Source organism: Durio zibethinus, chromosome 2, assembly GCF_047325235.1.
Source record: "Durio zibethinus cultivar Kanyao isolate XHJ-2024 chromosome 2, ASM4732523v1, whole genome shotgun sequence".
Taxonomy (NCBI): domain Eukaryota; kingdom Viridiplantae; phylum Streptophyta; class Magnoliopsida; order Malvales; family Malvaceae; genus Durio; species Durio zibethinus.
In genome coordinates, this window is record NC_143163.1 from 5,869,551 (window position 1) to 5,896,134 (window position 26,584).

The 26,584-nt window shown below is 31.1% G+C and overlaps 1 protein-coding gene and 1 pseudogene across 2 annotated transcripts; both read left to right on the plus strand.

The window, feature by feature from the left end:
• Positions 1-13,250: 13,250 nt before the first annotated feature.
• LOC111308062 (L-type lectin-domain containing receptor kinase IX.1-like) lies at positions 13,251-15,399 on the plus strand. 2 transcript variants are annotated; one of them, XM_089747897.1, is made up of 2 exons: positions 13,321-13,838; positions 13,923-15,399. In XM_089747897.1, the coding sequence occupies exons 1-2, from the start codon at positions 13,460-13,462 to the stop codon at positions 15,338-15,340; spliced, it is 1,797 nt and encodes a 598-aa protein (XP_089604023.1). In that variant the 5' UTR covers positions 13,321-13,459; the 3' UTR covers positions 15,341-15,399. The 2 variants fall into 2 exon arrangements, with proteins under 2 accessions (XP_022762146.2, XP_089604023.1); XM_022906411.2 differs by having other exon boundaries at positions 13,251-15,399.
• A 2,738-nt stretch (positions 15,400-18,137) lies between these two features.
• On the plus strand, positions 18,138-24,939 carry LOC111308063 (L-type lectin-domain containing receptor kinase IX.1-like; annotated as a pseudogene).
• Positions 24,940-26,584: the final 1,645 nt, after the last annotated feature.

Sequence of the window (26,584 nt, forward strand, 5' to 3'; positions counted from 1 at the left end):
ACCTCAAATCAATATCCCAAAAAAAAAAAAATACACCAACACAAAAACATAACATATACTAGTCAAAACCAAGTAAAAAAAAAAAAAAGGAAAACATGATTTTGAGCTATAAAAAGATTTATAGATTTTTGCAAAGAAATATAAAGAAAAAAGCTTACTTGTTTTAAACTGATTGTGGAGAAAATAAGTTGAAAGATAGATTCAAAGAGACGCAAGCCTTTTCTTTTTTTTTTTTCTTATTTGGAGAGAAAGCTTTTTAGAAAAGAAAATATGAACTCAAGAGGAAAAAAATATTTATGCTCTAAATGGAAAGCTAAAAACGGTTTTCTACCATTTATGCTCCAAGTAAAACCTCCCTTTAGACCTTTTTGAAGCTTACTTGAATTTTTTTTTTAAATTGAAGAGAAATATATATTTTTAACCCTTTTTTTAATGGAAAAAATGATGAAAGCATGCATATGCATGTGCATGTGTTTTAGTCACTCTGATTTCCAAGTTTGTATTAATTATTTTTATTCTCTTTGCTTATTGTAGTGGAAACACTTCTAGTATTTACTATGTATCACGAATCGATCGAATTTTCATCTTCTTTAAGGTTGGGGCATTTCAGTGTCATTGCTCTAGCATTGTCTGATGCAACCATAGGCAGATTCATGTGGAAGACACAATCATCGCCCACCACTAGTTTCTGCCTTTGCACGCCCTTTTCGAGCTTAGTCCAATGGGGAAACAGTCGTACAAATGAGCCATAGGCTTTGGAGTTTTACAATGATTTTGAGGACTTGATCATTTGGTTTTTAACTTATATATACCCATAATTAATCTATAACATACATAAAATCAAATTTATGTTTATTATAATCCACCTTGAAAAGGCATATATATATTTATAGCATAAAGAAATTATCACATTTACTAATTTAAAAATAAGAAATTATCACATTTACTTATAAAAAAATTTAAACTCTATCATTGAAATTAGTAAAATGGCATATATCATTTAAAATATTAAAAACAAAAAAAAAATGTAATGTGAAATTATTTTTTAATTTTGTTTATAAAATTAAAAAAATTTACTATCCAATATATAAAAATTGAAATCTATAACTTTACTAATTATTTCACTTTATTTTATATAACTTTTAGGGGGACCAGTCTACATGTCTCCAAGTCATTTAATATTGGATTAAGTGTGAAGTGTTTGTAGACAGAGCTTCTGATTGGGCAGACCCATGTGATCAGGATTCCAATATCCAATTGAGATACGGTGTTTCCTCGTAATAGTAAAGTCCTAGGATTAAAAACGCTCTAATTGAGGAACAGAATTTAAGTACAATACTAATGGAACTACCTGCTAAGTTTTGATCCCTTCAAAATATGGAGCTTGGCCAAGTGTCAATCATCATCAGTACATCATGGGTTAATTTTGACTAAGTACAAAAAGTTTGGTGCATACCCCCATTAGTCACCATCTTTCCTGGTTTTTATACTATATATACGTTCTTGGCAGATGTGATTTCCATTAGTCAAGGAAAATAAGGGAAAATAATTTACTGGCTTTCAATGCTAGGAACGAGGAAAAGAAGCAAAAGAGTTCGAACCCCATTGATATATACATATATATATATATATATATAGAGAGAGAGAGAGAGAGAGAGAGAGAGAGACCAATAAATGTTAGGTATCGATTTTAAATTGGCGAAAACTATCGCCTAAATGAGCTATTTAAGTTAATAACGGGTTCAACAAGTACAATAATTTAGAAATGATAAAAAAACCTTGATTGTTTTTCATCAAGATGATAAGAAAAAAAAAGTTGATTAATCCCTTAACAGATATTAATTGCATTTTTAAAAGGTATTCACACTCAAATCCCAATTTTAATATGGGAATTTGAATAGATTAAAACGTGTTAACACTCAAATCCCAATTTAAAAATGGGAATTGGAAATAGTTTAAAGGGTGTTCACACCCAAGTCCCAATTTTAAACTAGGAGCTAATTTACTTGGATTTTACGTAAAGAGACGATCATATTCAGAACTTGTGATTAATTTAAATTAATCACATGCTTGCTGTACAGGCAAAAGGATACGTGTTGCAGGTTTTTGCAATATCAAGCCAAAACCGATCTCCTCCACCTACTTTTTTCATACATATTGGAGAAGGTTAAGCAACTGATACACGGAATCTTGCAACTCCACCAATGCTATTCCAATAAAAAAAAAAAAAAGTATTCTTTGGTTTTTCTGGGAGAGGTGATTCGCGTATTACTCTTTTCTTCATATTCCTCGCATCAAAATATATTCTGATTTCATACCTACCCTCAATTCAAAGTGATCAAATATACGAAGAGTTGTTATTCATGTTTAATTGAAGGTTTATACATATATATATATATATAAATTATTGAAAATTTGAAGTTGATCATTAGAATTAAAAATTCAGGATTATACGAATAAATCACATGATTATTAATAATTAAATATTGATTTAATATTTATATATATTTTGCATATTCAAGGATTATTATATGAATTATACTTTTTGGATAAATGGCATTCCATTAATCCAGAGTAATAGAAGGCTTACTACCAGTCAACAATCAAAGAATGAACCTTAACACTTTTTTATACAATCCCTCAATTTTACATACAAAACTAATAAAAGAATTATTCATAATTTTTTACGAATTTTAAAAGACAAAATTTTACATTAAAATTATGTCTTACAAAATATTTTCAATGTTTTATATGAATTATATTACTTTATATACTGTTAATAAAGTTTTTAAAATTTACAATTAAAGTTAAAAAATTGTCAAATTTTTTTATTTATTATAATTTTTTAAATATATATAGAGTGCTACTCTAACATCGATAGATTTTTTAGACTTTACTAATTGTGTATTAATTATTTTTTTATATATTGTGATAATATTTTCATCACACCTTTTAATCAATTTTTATATCATATTTTGCTTGCAAATTTAATAGAGTGCATTAACTTTTGTTACATATTTATTTGTTATTAATTTTCGAAACAATAGTTCAATTATATAATAATAACTGTGGGTCTAATCGTAAATAGCATAATAAAAGTTTCGCTGTCAATCAATCATCTTATTGTTTTTAATTTCCAATTAAGAATATAATGAAATTATATAAAGATTCGAAGTATGACAATAGCATATATATCGTCATTAATTTGATAAATATAGTGTTAAACTTAATTTAACAGAGTAAATTGTGATGAAATGATATAAAAATGATTTTTAATTGGGAGGAGAAATCTGTTTTCGTTAGACATTTAAACCTGCAATGGATATATATATATATATATATATAACATAATTTTATTTAAATATATAGTTTTCTCAAAAGATATCTTGTTTCAACTTCATAAATAAACTATTCTCTTAATTTTAGAAAAACCTTTCTATTTTTTTGATTCTATAATTTCACAAATTGATTTGACCTTTCAACCTACAAATTAAAACTCTACAATTACTTAAGAGAATTTTCAAATAAAAAAGTATTTAATTTCAACAATTATTAATTTCTTCACTCCATTATCACAATTAATTCATTCATGAAGAGGAAGTGAAAAGTTTAATTCATTAAACCCATAGATGATAAAATCTCTCCCTCTTTCTTATCCAACTATTTTCATATCAATATGTTTAATGTTGTTGACCTTTCAAAAGCTCTTATAAGAAAACCTTAAACAAAAATGATACCAACTTTTAATCTTTCAGTTTTCATCCAGATTTTGTTTCTAAAAAAAAAACCTCTTCGATTTGTAAGTATTTTTTATATTTTTACTTAAACTCTTATGATTTATTGATGAAAATACTCACTAATTTATAATTTTCTTTTGCAGAATCCATAAGTTAAAATACCTAACTTATAAATTCGAAAGATATTAAAAAAATCTAATCATGAATTTATTAACTTGTGTTGTAAAATTCTCAACCCATTTCAATTTTTTTTTTTATTCATGACAGATCTTCACATTTGTTTTTAAAAAGTTTACTATTTCAAAGGTTAATAAAATAGATATGTAAAAATATATTTTAGTGTTTTTAATTATTGTTATTATTGAATTGTAACATCATGCCAGAAACTACCCAAAATATATGAGAGAACATTAATGTAAAATTTTTTAATTTTATATATTTTTAGTCATTGATTTCAATACATTAAAGGATAAAATTAAACTATTTTTTTTATTTGTTTTTCTAATTCATTTGATTTATTTAAATCAATGATTAAAAAAATATAAAATTAAAAAAAATTTCACTACAATAACTGGATCCTGAGGGATCCATATATACAGTGTAATTCTTTCACTTTTTTGAACCTTTAAATCAAAATTACTAAATTTAAAAATATTGCTAGGTGGGTTCCTCCAACATATATATATATATATATATATATATATATATATATATTACTAGGTAGGGTGCCACGCATCCACCGCTCTTTTTTTTTTTTTTGTTTTATCATGCTATTCATCGAGTTTTTTTTTTGTAAAATTTACCTAATAAAAAAAAAGAAACAAACGGTGAAAAGTTAAAAATAAAATCAAATGGAGATGATATGTTGATATCTCAATCGACCTCATATTCTTATAAAAATTATTTTAAAAAAATGAAAAAAAGTAAAAAAGATAAAATTGAAAAATAAAAATCATAAAGAGTGCCATATGAACAGTTCATCATGTTTAAAATATTAATTTTTTAAATTAAGTTTCAAATATATATAATTATAAAATTAAATTAATAATAAAATATATACTTTTATATATACCTTGAAATAAGTTAGGTCAAATTATCCTAAACAAGCTTCTATCCCCATTTTATTTCTCATAATTTGACTTATCCCAAATCGATTTTGACTTTAAAAAATAAAAAAATAATTGTTTTCTTACAAATTTATTTAAATTAAAAATAAAAAGTTGGCAAAAAATGAAAGAAAAAATTAAAAAAATATATATATAATGTGTCACATTGACACCTTGAATGTGAGTGAAATAAAAGTCAAAATAAGCAAAATTTATATAATGGACTAATGAATTTAATAATTATTATATCTTAATTATTTATAAATATAGTATTTTTATTCTTAAAAAAAGTTACAAAACCAAAAAGAAAATCCATATAAAGCAAGTCCCATTTTTTATAAATAAAATCTAAAAAATATTTATTAAATATAAAAAATTTGAGGAAAAAAAAGAAAAAAAAGTGAATTAGCTTAAATTTTAGTCATGTACTGTTCATCTTTACATTACCAAAATTTAAGTTATAGATTTTGATTCAAATAGTCATGAATTTAATTTTAATCCAATGTCCAAAAAAATGTAAGAATTACATTAATATAAGTGTAAAATTACCCTAATCTTATCATTTAAAGATCCATTTACAATAATATAACTCTTACACTTTTTCAGACTTTTTGATTAAAATTAAATCTATAACTTATTTGAATCAAAATAATATTTTTAAATTTAGTCATTTTGATTCAAAATATCCAAAAATATAAAAGTTACACTAATATAAATAAATATTTTTTCGTATAAATTAATTAAATTAAAATTTAAAACCTCATGTGATAAATTTTTCAACATTTTACTAATCGAACTAGATATTCAAAACTTTGGACATATAAAATTGAGCTTGACACAAATATATGCTACTTGCGCAACAAAACATGCAGGCGCAACTCAAAACAAATATTTACAAACTAAAATTTTGAAGTCACGATCTTAAGACCAATAAGCTTATAAAACAGGATTGAAATCCTCTTTCTCGAAATTAAAAAGAGTACAATATATCTTGGATAAAATATGTCATAAATTAACGTGGAGTTTTTAAACTTTAAAAGTTTTTAAAAGTTAGAGGATTGACAAAGTGACTCATTAAAGTTTATTTTTTGGAGAAATTAATAAATAAATGAATTTGGTTATATATATATATATATATATATACTAATATTAAAACTTAAATATTTTAAGTTAAACCCAAATAATATTGAAATTTGCTCATTTTTGTAAAAAAAAAAAAAATGTAATCTAAGAATAAAAAAAATAATTACAATATTTGAATTTAAATTTTACACCTATTGAATATCATCTTATATGATTATATATAAAAATTAAGTTCTGAATTTAATATGATTTGCTTATTTAAATTTTAAAATTAATGAATTTGATATTAAAAAATAAAGGTCAATGACTATATTTTCGTTTATAAACAATTCATTTAATTATAACTATAGAACGATGATAGATTAATAACAATATAAATATAATTTAAGACTCAAGACATCTTTCCTACAATAAAAAAAAGGTTAGTCAAAATATTTATTTAAGTAAAGCATAAATACCTTTTAATAAAAAATTTAAACTAAAAGGATCTATTAATCGATCCACAGTTGTTGGTTTCAATATTTATTCTTTTCATTTTATTTTAATTAATTCCTTTGCTAAGCTCATGTGATGAGAACAAAGGAAAAGGCACTTCAGGCAATAGCAGTCGGTTGGTTTGGGCTCATTCATTGTATACTACGCTAGCATGAATATGATACTTCGAAACTTGGGGAGTACTGGCAATTGGCAAGGGTGCCTCAAAATTATGAACCTGCCTTACAGATGGTCTTAAACTGCAATTAGGATGGGCACACATAATCCCACAATCATCAACCGTTCCATTTGTTCCATATCAAAATCCGTGTACAATTTCTCATTGGCCACATTAACAAGTCTTCCATTTTCATACCAGCCCCAAACCCAACCAATCAATGAGATTTCAGCTTTCTTATTCTGTTTTTGATTCAATCGATCTCCTTCCACAAGCAATTTCAAATGCAACCACACCAAAAGCATATGATGCTTTGCTAGCTTTTCCCTTGCTAACATATTCTGGTGCCATGTAGCCAAATGTTACTGCGGGCCTTCTTGTCCAGATGCCCAATACCTGATCCATTAACCTTCCTTGCCTAATCAAAATTTCCTAGCTAGCCCGGCGTTGAAATTGGAATCCAACATCACATTGCTTGATTTAATATCTCTATATTTAACATATATAGTTCCCATTCTTCATGGGGATAAAGCAATGCACAGGCCAAACCCAGGGCAATCGTATATCTTTGTGCCCATGGAAGTGGACTTCACCTCCAAAGAGAAGAGATTCAAGGCTACTATTGGGAATAAGCATCAACCCTCCCTCGCCAAGTTTTCCTTCAGCATAGTTATTTGTGGCTTGAACCAATTCAGAAAAAAGAACCTCTTAAACCTAGCTCCATGCTCATATTCATGAATGGAATCTTTCTGCTCCGAGTCCTCCTGTTTCTTCTTTTGATTGATCTTCTTCCTCAAGAAAAAGACCAATTCTGCGATGGTCGACCCAACAACCAGAAAAGATCCACCAACTACACACAGTCCAATATTTACTCCTCCTTGATTATTAGGTCCTACTGATAATTTTGTTGAAATATTTGTAGACCATCAATTTTGTTCAAGTTTCAGTTTAAGTTTTTGAGTTTTATCCGGTTCATGGGCTAAGGCCCGATTTCTTCTTCAGGCCTGAGCCCGTTTCTGTTTCATTGAAAAGTCATCATGTTAATTTCAATGTTTGTATGCATTATTTGTTTGTTAATAAATTAACATAAAAAAATAGAATACGAAGAATTAGCATATTTATCTATATATACATAATTAGATTCCAAATAATAAATATACTCATTAATGATGTATAAATGTTACATATTAAGTTGTTAATTCAATATTTATTTGAAGTAAAAAGTAAAATACGAAGGGTTAGAATATTAATTTTTTATATTTTCACATTTTAATAATTAATGATTTAAAAATAAATATTTAAAAAGAGAAAAAAATATAAATCAACTTTTCAAACTTTCATAATTTTCTACTACCAAAGCGAATTAAAATGATAGAAAAAAATCTATAAAATATTATCATATTAATTTCAATCTTTTCATAATCAATTTATTTTTAAAAACTTTCCTAATTCTACTAACAATTGAATTTAAGAAAAATGACAAAAATGTGAATAAGTCATATAAATATTATATTAATTTTAATAGAGGGATCAAATTACAAAAGTATAAAATTAATATGTTTTACACCATTTTATAACTTCGTATATAATAAATGTTTTTTTAAACCGATAATTAAATTTAACAACATATGTGTACCTATCATTCACATAATGTTTCAAATCAATTCAATATTCTTATAATTTCGATTGAGAATAATATCATTCCAATATATACTAATGATTAACATTTTATTATTATCACACAGATAGTTATATATTTTAAATTTACTTGAAATTTGGCAAGAATGTTTTATTTGAATAGTGCATAAAATTTAATAGTTGGATTATCAAATATAAATTAGATAAAAATAAATCTTTGAATATGATTATTTAAATTTTTTTTAATTTTATTTTAAAATTATTTTATTTTTTATTTTAATTTTTATTTCAATAAAGTAATATGAATATATTATTTTTAAAGAATAACTTTTTAAAATTTAAAAAATTTATATATGTATAAGCGTGTGTACATATATACACATATATATATATTTGTGCATATATATATACATTATTTCAGTATTTTTTAAGATAAAATCTTATTCATGCGAAGTAGAAGTAAAAAAATTTATTCTAATATAACATTAAAGTAAATTTATAGACAATAAAATTTGAACTTAAGATTTTAAATTTTTAAAATCTTTTCTTTATGACTAAATCAAGATCTCGAAAGCATTAATAATTAATTAATTGTTGATACTGCCGATTGAAATTTTCAGTTTCCAACAATTTGTGTAATTGTAGATATTCTTTTTTATCACTTTACTAAAATGTGTATTAATTCTATTAGCAGTTATGCAATAGATTATCAATTACACATTATTTTTATCAATTACACGTTACTTTTTAAATTTATTTTTATTTTTTGTCAAATATAATTGGTAAATGGAACACATCTTCTATAATAATTATAATATAATTAATTAATTATAATTCAAAATTATATAAAAATCATCAAAATTTTATATAAAAGTCTTATTTATAAATGAAATTTTATGTAATTTTTTATTATAATAAAAAAATTTATAAGTGAAATGTTTCCGGTGCAATGGCATGTTCTAAAGTATTGCTGAAATTTGTCACTGAAAAAAATGTGCTTTCAATGCTCTGATCAACATTTGCTAATTACAAACAGGCTGGCACGGCTGAAACTTCCTTCTCTTCCACGACGAATTTTCTTTCCCCAGTTATTTATTATTTCCGCGTAAGAGTTGTATTAAGGGGATGTCCCGTCACACACGCTTTCAATTTTGAGATTTTCCACAAGAAGAAAAAGCAACAGTCAAGCCAAGTACCGTGGTCCATACGCACCCAAAACATAGTTGTCCTATCCTCAATAATTCAATGTCATGGGTCCATGTGTTTTATCCAAGGTATAACTTGAGTTAGATAAACTTGAGAATAAGAGTTCAATACGGGTCAAGCCGAATTGTTGTTGATGGGTCAATAACAGATTAGGAGTTCTATCATGAGTTACCCTACCCGGTTCATATTTGAAAAAAATATGTTTTTTTTTTTCTAAACAAACTTCACCACCCATAGCTCTTAGCACTTCAAACATAATCTGAGTCGGATCGTAAATAGAGACAAGGTTCTCAAAAATTTTGAACAAATTTAATTTGGCTTTCAAAATTAATATAGTTTGTTAATTTTTGTTAACGCTCGTTTATTTAGTTAATTTTTTGTTAACATGGCAACCCTTTGGATTGTTTGGATGGAGCACATTCAATCATCACATCATCTTTATACAAAGAAATGGCTTGTTTCTCATTAAGGAAATGGCTCATTTAGCATCTTTAATAACGTCTCATCGTATCAAAATTGAACACTTAATCTCTAATTTACATTAAATTATTAAATATAATATGTTCTTATTTGAAATTATTAAATTCAACGTGAATTCTACTTAAGCTCTACATATCATTCTCACCAATTGTTAGATAATCACCCATTATTTTATATATAAGATGAAAAGGAAATCTAAGTACATAAGATAATTTTTATATTTCATACCTAAAATATCTTTTCCTCCATTGAAACTTCTCACATACACATCACCTTCTTTTTTACCTGACCTTTTATCTCCATAAACTTGAGTGTCAAAATATGTCTTAAAGAAACAACTCTAACATCACTTGACCGTTTCTTTTAGTTACAAGTTTAGATCTTCTTATCCTCAACCTTTATTCCATTCCAGCTAAGATACTCAAAATTATTATCAATAATTTTATTTGATTATTTTATAATTATCATTAAAAAAGTTAAAATTGCACTGTTATTTATTTATTATGTCCATCATCAATCATTATTTATAAATCTTTTAAATTAAGACTTATAACAAATATTAAGTGACAATCATGTAAATTTTAAAAAACACAAATTAACTTTCTAATTTTTCTAACAATATTCCAAGTTTTCAACACTATTCTATTGTTTTTTCTTTTATCGAGTATCGACTATACCTTTTTTTTATTTTTTATTTTTTTACCAAGTTAAAATTATTTTTAGGTTTTGCTGGACATGAAAGAAAAAAAAAGGTGATAACGAAAAACTTGTTAATTTAATAATTAAAATTTATAACAACTTTTTTACTTTATAGTTTAACTATTAAATGAACAAATTTTTTTATCTTCATTGCTTTTCATCTTTCCAACCAAACAAATTCTTAATATTTGTTTATTAATACATATATATAATTTATATTTGATGTATTATTAGTATATAGATTTTATATATTATCAATGAATTAGATAATGATATCTCATTAATGAAACGAATCAAATGATGTCATCTCATTAATGAATAATTTTTTTTAAATATTAATTTTGAGTAAATTTTTTTAAAATATTAATTTTTATGTATTTATTTTAAGAATTGATATTTGTTTATTAATGAGATGACATCATATGTATAGAGTTTATGCATTAATAATATATCAAATATAAATACATATATATATATATATTCTTAGTTTTTTGGCTTAGTTAAATACATAAAGGTTATGATTTCGAACTATGAGCTTTTTTCTTTCTCTTATGAACTACACGTATCTTATATATCAATATATATATATATATATATATGTATGTATATTTTTAAATTTCTTTTCATCATATACATGGGAATCTTAATTTATTTTTTTATGTTTTGTCGGGTTCTTTCTTAATTTTTGCTATATACTCTATAAATTGACATGTATTACCCATTTATGAAAAGCTCTTCTAATATCGAGTTTTGACACTTTTGCTATTTAAAAATATATATATATATATATCATCAAAGTCAAATTAGGGCCAATTTATAAAAGATAGAAAAATACTATAATATATAATCTCAAATTTTGAATTTTATTAAACTTAAAATTTAATCCAAATATTCTATCTATTTTTTTAAATGCCTAAAAAGTGGATTTTTGCAAGGCTGCCACGTGCAAATCTCTTCCCTTATCTCCCTCCTTTGTAAAAAAAATGTTTCAGTTTTATTTTTTAATATATTTTTATTTTTCTTTTTTTATTAAAAAATATTGATTAAATATAATAATTATTTATATATAAATTTTAGTTTTAAATTATTTATTTGATGTATTTTTATTTCTGTATTATTTTGTTTATAAATTGATAAAACTTACAATTATATGAATTTATTATGTTTTAGTATTATATTACTTGCATCTATTATATATTAATAAAAAATATGACATACTTCAAATTATATATATATATTTTTAATTGATCCCAAAGCCAAATATCATGATCGGGCGCTGAACGTGAACATTGCTGCTTCAAGTTGCCAAAGACCAAAAACTTAAACCTCCCTTAGATTTTTGGCCAAAAAAATTCTGACTGAAGTCCTAAATTAAAATTAATCTAACAGTATCATACAATAGACTGCCGTCAAAGGAGTCCCAAAAGGGCTCAACCATTAAGGATAACTTAATACAAAAGGGCTCAGCCATTAAGGATCACAACCGTTAAGACATGTTTTATGTGACTTAATTACGGCATACATGGATTACAGAAAAAAGAAAAAAAAATAAAAAAACCCCGTGATCCGATATCTGAATAATTAAATGGACCACTTGGCAAATCATCACATAAAGTGGGTCGTTTTTTATTGTGTCTTTGTATTATGTTTAAAATTATTAAATTTACTCTTATAGTTGGAAGGTTTTAGGCACCAGATTTTTGTAGGTTCTGTTTCAGTCTATAAGATTTTTAAAAAAATTAAAATAATAAAAAAAATTCTTGAATTTTATAATTTTACTTAAATAAATTTTTATACTCTTTTTGCATTTAAATTAACTCTTAATCTTTAATTTACACTAAAAAAATCTTTAATTTTTAATTTAAACCTAAATAAGTTCTTAATATAAATTATTTTTTTCATTTGAAATAAAAATTTATTTGAATACAAATTAAAATTTAAAAATTTATTTGAATAAATAAAAGTATAAAAATTAATTTTAAAAAATGAAATAGTTTAGAATTTTTTTTTAGTATTTTAGCTTTTAAAAAATTATTGGAAGTATAGAGACTAGAGTTTGAAAAAAAATGAAATAAAATCGACATGACATCCATTTCAACTCAGGCATATATGATTTGGGTCGGGTCAAATTCAAATGTAAGTGGATCTGGTACATAACCCAATTCGTATTGACCCGAATCACTCGGTTTGGAAATCCCAATTCGGGTTGCAGTCTTAATTTTTTATTTTTCCTTGACATAGAAAGGTTCTGTTTACTTTTCATGGGGTAAATTTGTTAGCCTTGCTTTTGCATTTCTTCTATTACATCAGGACTCGTCTACTATAAGTAAATGTCTTTAAAAGTAGATCGTGCTTGGTTCTTCATCATTTAAAAAATATTTTTTAAAAAATAAATTATTCAATTTTTTAAATTAAAACGGTACATATTTATATAAAACCTCCCAAATCATATAAATTGTATATTTAAAATTAATTAACAAAACATCAATAAAATTTGAATTTATATTTATTTAAATCTAGATGAATAAATTCACTTGTTGAGTAATTTTTTTTATTGGTATTTGGCGATCATTTAATCTTTAAAACGCGTTTTATATTCATGGATGACTATATTTTTTCAACCTGATCAGCGAAAACCAACACGTCGGTATCGTGCGAATTGGCATAAATGCCCATCTTATTTCCAATGATTTAAGCCATACATTGTTTGAGTACTTCGTAGCAGAAGCGTGTTGACTGTCGACAGTTTTGTGGAGTTCTTGTTGTGTCTTGAAAGAGAGAGCTCTAACTTTATGTTTGTGATCGATAAATGATCAGCTAATTGAGCCAGAGGCAGAATATCGTCCGCATAAAACCTAATGGAGTTACGCAATATTTCTTTAACCTTTTGTTTTTTTGGTTTAGCTCTGTTCCTTCGCATGGGAACACAAGGTTCAGCTTCAATATCAGGAAGGATGCTCAGTTATTCGGCAACAAACCAGACTTACCCTCAGGATCAAGGCTTTCTAACTGTTCATAATGCTGCTCGTAAGGAGGTTGATGTGCAGCCTATGACTTGGAATTATACGGTGGCCGCCTATGCCGAAAGTTATGCCTATCAGAGGAGTACTGACTGCAGCCTCGTGCATTCAGGAGGGCCTTATGGTGAGAATCTTGCATGGAGCAGCGGTAACCTTTCTGTATCTGAAGCTGTGAAAATGTGGATTGATGAAAAGAGCAATTATGACTTGAAATCTGGTATGTGTGCTTCAGGCCAAGTATGTGGCCATTATACTCAAGTGATTTGGGCTAATTCAATTCGTCTTGGATGTGCTAAAGTAGGATGCGATAATGGGGGAACTTTTATTGTTTGCAATTATGACCCTCCCGGTGAGCTTCCAACTGTTGCGAATCAATCCGAGTCATCCTACGTCACACTAGTAGACGCGCCAAGTCTTAGTTCTGCAGCAAACGTTGTCCCAGTGGTAGTAGCCTCGTCAAGTCCTAGTTCTGCAGCAAACGGTGTCCAAGTGGTAGTAGCCGCGCCAGCGCCAAGTCCTAGTTCTTCAACAAACGGTGTCCAAGTGGGAGTAGCCGCGCCAAGTCCTAGTTCTGCAGCAAACGTTATCCCAATGGTAGTAATTGTTGGAGCTTGTGCCTTGATTTTAGGCCTAGGTTTCATTTGGTTCATTTTATCAAGGAGAAAGAAACAGGAGGACAAAATAGATGATCACATATCTGATGTGTTCTTTGGTGGTGAATTTCAAAATGGAATGGCACCAAGGAAATTTTCCTTGGTAGAATTAGCTAAAGTGACAAGTAATTTCAATGCAGAAAAACTAGGAGAGGGAGGGTTTGGTGCAGTTTATAAAGGGTACTTAAGGGACTTGGATGCCTACGTTGCTGTTAAAAGGATTTCAAAGGCCTCAAAGCAAGGAATCAAGGAATATGCATCTGAAGTGAAGATCATTAGCCGATTGAGGCACAAGAATCTGGTCAAGCTTATTGGTTGGTGTCATGAAAAAGGGGAACTGATACTCGTTTACGAGTTCATGGCTAATGGCAGCCTAGATTCTCATCTTTTCAAAGGTAAAAGCTTGTTGACCTGGGTGGTGCGATTTAAAATTGTGCAGGACTTGTCATCAGCTCTGTTCTATCTACATGAAGAAGGAGATCATTGTGTTCTACACAGGGATATCAAAACTAGCAATATTATGTTGGATTCTAGTTTCAATGCTAAACTTGGGGATTTCGGGTTAGCTAGGCTAGTTGATCATTCAAAAGGGTCACAAACCACTCATTTAGCCGGCACCTTGGGCTATATGGCCCCTGAGTGTGTTTCTTCAGGAAAAGCTAGTAAGAAATCAGATGTCTATAGCTTCGGAATTGTCGCATTGGAACTGGCATGCGGTAGAAGATCAATTGAGCCCAAATATGAAGAGTCCCAGGCCTCATTGGTAGCCTGGGTGTGGGATTCATACGGAAACCAAAGGCTGCCTGATGTAGCAGACCAGAAACTATGTCTGGACTTTGATGCTAAACAGATGGAATGCTTGTTGATGGTTGGACTGTGGTGTGTCCATCCAGACCCGAATTTAAGACCGTCAATAAGGCAGGCAATTCAGGTTCTTAATTTTGAGGCACCATTGCCAAAACTTCCATGTACGAGGCCCACTCCCACTTATGATGTACCAATGGCTTCTGGAAATAGAGCAAGTGAGCCATGTTTTTCTACTTTGGGTATTACAGTCCCGCGTTGAATTGATCGTACGTGTTTGTATAACCAAATTTACATGTTGCAATCATTTTTTTTAAACTAGAGTTTGGTGGTACAATTTTTTTTTTTTACAATTTTTATGGTTAATTATCTTCAATTGCAAAGGGCCATAAATACTTTTAGATAATATTTTGGGTCAATTGACGCCACTTTTTTTTTTTAATTTATATAAGGTTTAATTAAATTTTTTAAGCTGGTCTAATTGACAAGAAATTGTGAAGATATACTAATAGTTTGTAGAAGAAATAATGTTATAGCAGGTATTTAATAAGGTTTATATTTGTTGTTTACATTTATTATGTTTGTAACAAATCATGTTATACCAAGTATTTAAAAACGATTATATATATTATTGTATTTAAGATTATCAGATATTAAATTTTAATTATTGAAATTAAAAATCTAATATTTTATTAATAGATTATATGCTATTGGCATTATATATGAAATTTTTAATAATATATTTTTACAATACTAGATATATTATATATTCTAGTAATTATATAAAATACAATAAATGAGAAACTATCTTTAACACTACTAGTCAAAATTCCTAATTTTCCACTGACTACACAGTATTGTATTGTATTTTGCAATTTGGTAAATATACACAGGCCATAAATTTTGTAACTTCTTAATACCCAGGCCGTGAACTTCATGGCTGATAAGATTTCTGCACATTTTATGCTCTAAGCATTATCAGAATTTCAAGCCAAAGAGTTTAAGGATGCATTATTCTTTTAAGAGCAATGGTACCAAAAAAGAAAAAGAAAAACGGTAAAAATATCCATGAAGTTCGTGTAAATAAATCAAACCTATTGTTCTTGGTTATATATATATATATATATATATATATGTATATGTATCATGTCAATCTCCGAGCAACCTAGATCGATATTTTTGAGTGGTCGTTGTTGGAAAATGCTTTCCCTATTTTAACTAAGCCAAATTGTTGCCCAGTAAGCATTAGTATGAAAGTTGTAGTAGCTTTTGAAAATTACGAGAACTGAAAAAAAATTAAGCTGTGGTTTAGCATTGTTATTAAAAATAGTTTTTGTGTTAAAAATTATTTTTGATTCAATCATAAAATTAAATAATAAGATAATTTTGGCTTTTCAATTTGAAAGTTTAAATTTTCAATTCAAACCAAAAAGTTCTTTCAGAAGATTGCTGCGGTAAAAAAATATATTTGGAATAAAAAATCATTTTATTCATTTTATAATTTTAATATTTTAATATTATATATATTTTTTAATATTTCAATTACTTATAATTTTTTTTTTACAATAATATCAAATACTTAAATTTCTAACCACATTTTTTCTAATTCAAAAATTTTTTTACGACAATAATAATACTAGACTAACACTAAATATATAAAAAAAAAAATTGTCATGTGTTTTGTTACACTTACATTTGCGATCACGACACTAAATGAACCTTACTTTTAAATATTTAATTATGGAGTTTTTGACTTTTATGGTGGAGTTAAAATAGACATAAAAGATATCGATTCAATAAAATATATACATAAAAGATTTAAAACAATAAATTTTTAAGTTTTGTTCGATAAAAACGAAAAGAAAGTAAGAAAACTTTTTCATTTTAATGATTAAATTTCATAATATTTTTAATTTTTAACTAAATTATTGAATTAAACACTTTTTTTTCTTTCCCATCAAGCCCGGGCTCTTGTTTTCGCCGGAGACTATTGACTTGATAGAAGTCTTTAAGTCTTTGCAAATTGCAACGACCACTCTTATTATTCACAGACGACAAGCCGAACAAAGTTCAATTTCTTTCAAAGACTTTTGTCTCTGCCTGTCTACCTGTTTGCGTGTCCACCGTCCACTTTTTTTTTTATTTAATATTGTACAAATTAGAATGATGCTTTTCTTGCAACAATTTACAACAACAAAACATGTACTCATAAATTCTATCCATCTGTTTTTTTTTTAAGAAAAATTTAAAATAAATAAATTATTTAATTTTTAATTAAGATAAAATATATCAATAATTTAAAATAAATAATTATAAATAATATATTCAAAATTAATTCAATAAATAATCATTAATAAAATTCGAATCGAAAATTTCATTGTAAAAATTTTTTTTTAATTAATTTAATTAATCATTTGTTGGTATTTTATCTATTTATTAAATTATAATAAAAAAATAAAATAAAGATTGATTAAAAATAAATAAATGCCTTTATATGCAACGCGACATCAATTTCAATATAATCATTCTACGTAAAATAATTAAATCATGCATTATTGTTCTCTAAACAGATTACAACTTTTTCATTCAAATGGAAATTTTATTTTTTTCCTTTTAAACAAAAAAAATAGTTAACATAACAATCAAATGAAACTTTAGGACATTATATTAAATATTTGATTTGTACATAAATACATTTAATTTTATTGGAATAAAAAATAAATTTTATGTTATAAGAAATTAAGACATAAAATAAGAGAGTGAGAAGAGATTTAGATTAATATTGAGTTAGTTAGATATTTTAGACAGTAAATATTCAATTATATTAAATTAACAAAAGTAATCAGATTAAAACTTTTTTTGGTGCATTAAAAGTTTAAGTGAGAACTTGCATTGACTTTATAAATTATCTATCAAATAAATCATTAACAATAAAAATTAAATTTAAACCTTGAAAATGAAATATTTTACTATTACCGATTCAACTACTATTGTTGGCACATCCATAATGTTATGCGATCCATGTTAAAATTCTAGATTGTTATTTTGACTAACTTATTACTTATGCTAGCCAAAAAATCTTGAAAATCATTAGGAGTACTTTGCATTTGCAGCACCTTTCCTCGGTCCTTACCCTGAAAATCATGACCTCTCAAAATGTTGACAGCTTATATCTCAAATATGGAAACCTGCATTTCTCTTCATATTATGCTTCCTTCTTTTGGTTTTGCTTCCTCTCTCAAGGGCAACAATAATCGATGATGACATCAATTTCAATTTCACTGCTTTCAACCCAAATGTGCATGACATTGCGTATGAAGTTGATGCATAACCATCAGACAACGTAATCCAACTCACCAGTAACCCAAAAAAAGAAGGTTCTGAATAATAGTGTTGGTCGAGCCACGCATTACAAACCAATGCACCTTTGGTACAATTCATCTGGGAATCTCGTACTTGCAGATTTCACTACTCACTTCTCTTTTGTCATTGATTCCCTCGAGGATAGTTTAAAGGGTGATGGTTTTGTGTTTTTCCTTGCTCCCAATGGCTCAAAAAATCCCGCCTCAATCCGCAGGCGGTCTGTTGCGACTTCAAAGTAGAGATCCTACTTGTAACCTTAACCCTAAATTTCTTGCAGTGGAGTTTGATACGTTTTCCAATCATGTGGATCCCGAGGGCATGTGCGGCCATTGATTTCAACTCTATCGTGAATTCTCTTAGCCCTTTCGAATGGTGGATGAGTGATACTGCAAATGGGGGAAAAGTTGATGTTTTCATCAGTTACAACTCTAGTAAAAAAAAAATCTGAGTGTTTTTTTACTTGATGCCAATGATTTCACTCATAATAATTCATCTAGTCTTTCTGCGGTGCTGGATCTTAGCATATATTTGTCAGAATGGGTGACTTTTGGCTTCTCAGGAGCCACTGTATATTTGTTTGAGATACATACTACTTGGAATTCAGCCCTAGCTTACAAGATGCTATGAATACAACCTACCAGAGTAATCCTCCAACAGCAACACCTGCAGCAGCAACGAGCCCAACCAGTCCTGCAGTCAACCCAGAAGGAAGAGCAGGTCATGGCTATGGGTTGTTTGGGGGTTGCTGGTGGAATTTTTGCTCTGCTCCCTGTTTTGGCTCTGGCTCGGTTTTTCTGTTAGAGGAAAAAGTACAGGGGCAAGGAAGATAATACCATGTTTGTCAACGAAGAAATGGAAATGGTGACTGCAACTAGGAAGTTTCATACGAGGAACTGGATGTGCAACCTGTAATTTTGCTGATGAAGGTCTGCATGGGGAGGGTGGTTTTGGAAAGGTTTATTTAGGCTTCTTAAGGGACGTGAATTGCAATATTGCTCTCAAAAAGACAACTCCACAATACCAACAAAGGGAGAAAGGGTATGCATCAGAAGTGAAAACTATTAGCAGATTGAGGCACAGGAATTTTGTCCAACTCATCGGTTGGTGCCATGACAATCAGGAGTTCCTCATAGTCTACGCGTTGCTTCCAAATAAGAGTCCCGATTACCAGCTATTTAGAGAACCATGCTTTTTGACATGGGAGATGAGGTATAAAATTGCTATGGGCTTGGCCTCAGCGTTGTTCTATCTATAGGAACAATGTGAGCAATGCGTGCTGCATCGAGAAATCAAATCAAGTAATGTTCTGCTGGATTTGAGTTTCAATGCCGAGTTAGGTGACTTTAACCTGGCTAGGTGTCACGGGTCATACGTTTCTTAGACTGAAACCACTTGTCCATACGACACCAAGATTATTCATAGTCGAAGTTAGCCTTTCGCGAGTCCATTTTCTCACAAATAGTTCAATGTTGATCCTTCAAGTCGCATACTCATAAGTCTTTCCTGGTTCTAATCTCGTAGGGTCGCACCTCTATGGGAGGAACTAAACTCCCATCAACTCATCGACTCACGATTCCCGTAATGGCCCCAAACACCTATCTCTACTTGCAGGCATCAAGGTCCAGAGCACTGACCCTCGAATTTTCATAGGGGCCTGCAGCCTTAATTCTTATGATGTTATTGCTTTCTGGCATGGTAAGAACCCAATACAATGCCTGCCTGTATCGTACGCAATCTTTTATGCCAAGATCCTGCAGGCACAACACCGATGTTGGTCAATAGCCAGCTCGGAGCCTCTAGGCTCATATCATCCCACGAAGCACATTTCTTAGAGCTTCAGCCCTTAGCCTCATTTTAGTTTGCCCGCACGCATAATGGACACTCATCATCATGCCCGTCCCGCCTCTAGGACTCAGGTGTGCTACCCCAGCTGCAGCACCCCTCTACCGATTGGCCACAAGGGTCTAGTAGCATGTCTGCCTGCTAGCTGCTCATCCTTCAGCTGGATGATGACCGTCATACACAAATACCATATAATTATCCTTTCAACTCAATGAAGGAAAATCGAAAGGCATAGTGAATGCTACCGCTTAACCCAATGGCTCAATGCAAAGGTATGATATGAGGCCCGCTGACCCCAACCATCCCTAGGCTTATCATGAATCGAAAAGACACTGTACCACACTCGTGACCCTACAATGTCCACCGATCAAAACATCACATGTGCCTAGGAGTAGCTTACTTCAACTAGCTAGGCTCCCCCCTATCCACTAGCCAAGGTGGTGGTGGAAAGTTGACACCAATCGTCTTCCTATAAAGAGTGTAAGAGATTTTTTAGGTCTCTTACTAGGAATTATAAAACTGTTCGAAATGGGGATATTTTTTTCCTAGCCATCTTAAGGCTTTTCTTCAGCTAACTCAGGGTCTCATGACCTTTCTCTTAGTCACCATGATTCTTTAATTCAACTTGTTGCTCTACTAACCCATTCGAAGATGCTCACACATGGCCTTGACCGACAACACCTAATTGGTTACTCGGCTCGAGGGTGCTCACCCACTGGCTCAAACTTGCCTGTGCATCTTATGGCCCAAGGCTCTCACTGCCCGCACATCGTATCAACAACATGTTCTCATGCTCAAAATGCCTAAATGCAGCTCCAGGACCATAGTCCTTCCAACCAGGCCTCGATCGCTGTTCAGCTCAGGATCAGTTATGGTAGGACCGAGGCATACCAGGGCCTGACCATGACATTCTCCCCCATTTACTATGTCGATGCCCTAATTGATGCCAAGACCACACCTAACTCTCTTATTGCACACGGTTGACATTTTTTCATATATTTTTCACTTGTGTTCTCAAAGATTAGGTCGAGATCCCATCACATGAGGCATCATTCATAGTACTCGTCCATTGTCGATGTAGATAAGTCTCATCCCAATTCCAATGCACCTCTATCTTGTTTCCAACTCGGTCCATCAGACTCTATCTCGATTACCGTAATACTGTTTCACCCATGAGCACATCATGTTACGACCTTAAGGCACCTTTATCAATCATGACCCTCAGTAGAATGAATGACCATTTACTTTGCCACACATTGGTGTTTTCCACTGGATGTGACCTATCACACTAACCGCACGTCTGTGGCACTGACTTTTTGATATGCCCCTCTGGACGTAGTGCTTTAGGTCAACCGCATTCATACGGTACCACCCATGATAGACCCTAACATGGTGGCATTCAAACACTTTGGTCATCTCACAACTTGGGTCATTTTGGTCCTTCTAAGGTCACTTTTCTAGATGTGACCCTCTGGCCAACTGTCTTCGTGGTGGCACCTTAACGCGCTACTCATTTTCTATCTTAGACTCAAACACCATGCTCAATAAACTCAGGCTCCACTATCTTAGCTCAGTTTCATCGGGAATCACAAGTCTCCCCCACTTTTACTCAAACTCGATTCAGCTCCTACACGCAACCATATCTCCATGATGGTTCCACAACTCATTTGCCTTAACTCTAGCATAGCTCATAGGGCATCTCAAAGCCCATTTACTGCTCTAGGATCCACCAATCCAAACGATCACATTATCCACTGACTTGTTTAACTCGAGGGTTCGCTAACCCATTTAATACTAGGGTCCACTGACCCACTCGAACTCAAGGCCATCCCATTTGCCAGCATCTATTCAAAAGATTCCATATTTGGCTCAACTCAATCAACTTATCTCTGCCTTGGTCAAATCTCATCTAGCCCATTGACTAGATACACAACTCCAATGCCAATACCCTTGGCTTACTCTGCTCAATCGGTCCTCTAACCCACACAGCTCATAAGGCTTTATCAATTGGCCAATTTCGCTTGCTCATTCCATTGAATTGCACACTATCATGGCCCACTAACCACCACATCTCAAAAGGCCTTCCCTATCGGCCAACACAAAGCACACCAACCATCACAACTTACGGCTTCAATCCTCAGCCAACTGGAACTCCTCTTCCTCTGTAGAATGGCTCTACACTTGGACCCAAATACTTGGCTCATACCCTCGCTAGGGCACTTGTACCATACAATAAGTGCATACGTTAGTAACTGATCTCAATACACATGACTCGTGTCTCTCAGGATAAAAATCTTTCAATCAACATGGCCTTACTCAATACCATTTCATGGTGTATGCCCTTTTCATATTTCGGTCTCACCATGATTTTCCCACCATAAGGGCATTATATGCCTACACGTGCCAACACCTTCTGCTAGGTGAGGCTAGACTCTTATGCCCTTTTGTTTGGCATCCAAGAGCCTACTCCAAAACTATTCCCCTAGGCCAATTTATCCCACAACACACATTGTTGGCTCATTCTTGAGCCCTCATAGCGACAGAACCGCATTCGTATCTTAATAGCTCTCTTTGAGCTTAGCACTGCCTCAATTTCATGTTATCATGCCTACACCTGGGGCCATATTAGTCCTATCTTTGAGCCGAACTAGGCTTTGATACCAAAATGTCATAGGCTGCGCGTTTCTTAGACTGAAACCACGTGTCCATGCGGTACCAAGACTACTCATAGTCGATGTTAGCCTTTTAAGAGTTCATTTTTCCACAGACAACTCAATATTGATCCTTCAAGCCGTATACTCACGAGTCTTTCCTGACTCAAACCCAGTAAGGTTGCACCTCGATAGAAAGGAACCCAACTCTCATTAACTCATCAACCCACAATTCGTAGGGTGGCCTTGAGCACCCATATCTGCCTGTAGGCATCAAGGTCTGGAACACCGACCCTTGAATTCTCATAGGGGTCTATAGCCCTGGTTCTCATGATATTATTGCTTTCTGGCATGATAAGAAACCAACACCATGCCTATCTGTATCATACGTAATCTCTTGTGCCAAGATCCCGTAGGCACAATACTGATGCTAATCAACAGCCAGCTTAGAGCTTCTAGGCTTATCTCATCCCACAAAGCACATTTTTTAGGGCTTTAGCCCTTGGCCTCATTTTAAGCTACCCACACGTATGATGAACATTTAACATCATGCCCATCCCTTTTTTGGGACTTAGGTGTGTTACCTCAGCTATAGTAACCTTCTATCGATTGGCCACAAAGGTCTAGCACGTGCTTGCCTACTAGCTCACTCATCCCTCAGGCTAGATGGTGCCTTTCCTACGCAAACACCATTTAATGATCCTTCCGGTTCAAAGAGGGGAAATCGAAGGGCATAGCAATTGCTATCGCCTAACCCCATGGCTCAACGTAAAGGTGCGATATAAGGCTCGCTGACCCTAACCGTCCCTCGACTTACCATAACCCGAGGAGACACTGTGCCACACTCATGACCCTACGATGCCCTGTCCACCTAGACACCACATGTGCCTAGGAGTAGCTCACTTCAGACTAGTCAAGCCCTTGTCTGCCTATTAGCTAAAAGGGTGGTGGAGAGTTGACACTAGTCGTCTCCCTATAAAAAGCGTAAGAGATTTTATAAGTCTCATACCATGAACCGTAAGATTGTCCGAAATGGGGATACTTTTCTCCCCAACCATCTTAAGGCCTTTTTTCAGCTAACTCAAGGTCTCGTGACTTTCCTCTTGGTTACCATGATTCTCTAATTCTGCTTGTTGCTCCACCAACCCATTCGAAGGTGCCCGCACACGACCTTAACCAACAGCACCCAATTGGCTACCTGGCTCAAGGGTGCTCACTCACTGGCTCGAACTTGCTCACACATCCTACGACCCAAGGCTCACACTGCCTACACATCATATCAACATGTTTCCCTAATCAAAATCCTGTACACAACTCCAAGATCACAATCCTACCAACTAGGCCTCGATCGCTGCTCAACTCAGGGTCAATCGTGACAATATTGAGACACTAGAACTTGATCATGACACTGGGCTTGTTGACCATGGACAAGGCCACGAGGGTTTCGAACAACTATTATGCTTGGGACTGACGCCTATGTAGCAACAGAGTGTCTTGAGATATACAAAGCCATTAAGGAATCCGACATATACATCTTTGGTATTGTTATGTTAGAAATAGCCTCCGAAGAGCAGGCTATTGATGTGATTGATAAAAATGGCAAGAAATTCAAAACTAAACTAGTGGAGTGGATTTGGGAACCATATGGGAGAGAAAGTATTGTTGATGCAGCAGACCAACGATTGTCTGACCATTATGACAACGAACAAATGGAACGCTCGATCTTAGTTGGGCTGGCTTGTGCTCATCCAAACTATTTAGTCCGCCTATCAATAAGGCAGGCTGTTGATACCCTTGGTTTCAAAGCTCAAGTGCCCGTGCTACGACTGGAGATGCCAGTTCCAACATACATTGCAGCTCATCAAGCCAATATTGTTGCATCTTCTGCATCGAATTCATCCCATAACAGTGCCTCCACCAGAAACCGCACCCAATTTCAGGCACTGGTTCCGTTGGTGATTCCTTGAAGGATAGTGCAAAGATTCCAGCATCAGATACAAAATGATCTTTTGCATAGAATATTAGGCACACTAAGCTGCAAGGGAAAAGCCGCCGGTAGTATTTTCTTTGTGAGTTTTTGATAGTTAATTTTGTCTATTTATTTGTAGTGTTGGCTCATTTTTTTTCATTTCGATGCCTCGTTACGTCCTAGATTTCTCCGCTTTTTGTATTATTCTTTTCGTTAAGATTGGTGCTGAATTGGGCAAATGGTAAAAACTGTGTGCAATTATAGACAGAGTCCCACTAGAAAGGTAGTTCATGGTTCCAACGTTCAGCAACAAGGTAGCGAACAAGCAGGATTTTGAGCTTTTATCTCGTTCTTGTATTTGTTTGGTTTTGAGCTGTAATTCTTGCTTTGATGGTTGATAAAACTTTAATTGCTTAGCAGAATGAAGAAAACAAAGAAGCTTCAATTTTTGAAATTACGGGTTGACAAAATATTTTGATGACAAATAATATAAAAGTATACGTTAATTAATGCTTGAAATAAGAAGGTTTGAATTGCTGCTACAATTTTGCAATTAATCAATCCAACAAAGATTTATATACAAGTTCATTATTTAAAAAGTATGGCTTTACATAATTTTTTATGGATTTTATATAATGCGAAATTTTAATTGATTAATTATACTAATAGGTGCTCTTTAAATAATAAAGAAATGATATGTTTTTAATGAAAAATTATCAGCTTACATTAAAAAAAAGTTTTATATTTTTTTAATCATTAATTTTAATAGATCTAATAGATAAGATTAAACTTTTTTTTCACTTATCTCTCTTATCTATTGGATTTATTAAAATCAATGATTAAAAAATATATAAAACTTTTTAATTTTTATTGGTCTAACTTTATCTCTCCTCATTTTCAATTATTTGCATTTTCAATTTTCTTTTCATTATCGATTTGTGCAAACTAAATTTGATAAATTCATTTCAAAAGTAACCAATTAAAATTTGAAATTAATGCAAATCCAAATTTAAAAGTTAAATTCAAGTTGACAATCAAGAGTTAAATTAATGGTTATGCAAATATGATGAAGACTATATATACATGTGAAATGTAAAAACCAAAAAAAAAAAGGTTTATTATTTGAAATAACTTACTAAATTTAAATGAAACCAAACTAATTAAAAACAAAACATATAATTTTTATATATTTAACATTATACACGTATAAAAAAAACCAATTACATTGATTTTTTTTTTTCAAAAAGCTTTATTTTTTATATGTTTTATTATATATAAATTTGAGGATGACCACCGCGTTGTTTTCTATTTTTCTTAGTCCCAAACTCTCCACTTACTTTCCTTACAAAAATGGTTGAGGTCAGTAAATATTGTATATTTCCTTTTAGGGTTTAAATTATATTTATGTTTGTGAGGATTTGATTCTGTTACCTTGTGGCTCAGTTGCCTGCATATGGATTTTCTTATGTTGAGTCTGTTTGGTTGATGCCGTGAGGCGATGACCTTATGTTTTTAATTGCTTTTTGCTGGCCTGTGTGGGCTGCGTTGATTGTTAGTTTTCCTTTTTCCGTCCCGTTTCCTTCAAAGACGCAACAGTATTCGCCATTTAATCTTCTCAACCTACCTACAGAAAACTACGTTTGTTTGATGTCAGAAATTTGCTTGAAATTTTCTTCCCAGA

Coding starts and splice junctions, on each gene's coding strand:
- LOC111308062 (XM_022906411.2), top strand. CDS start 13,460: ATGGAGTTACGCAATATTTCTTTAACCTTTTGTTTTTTTGGTTTAGCT.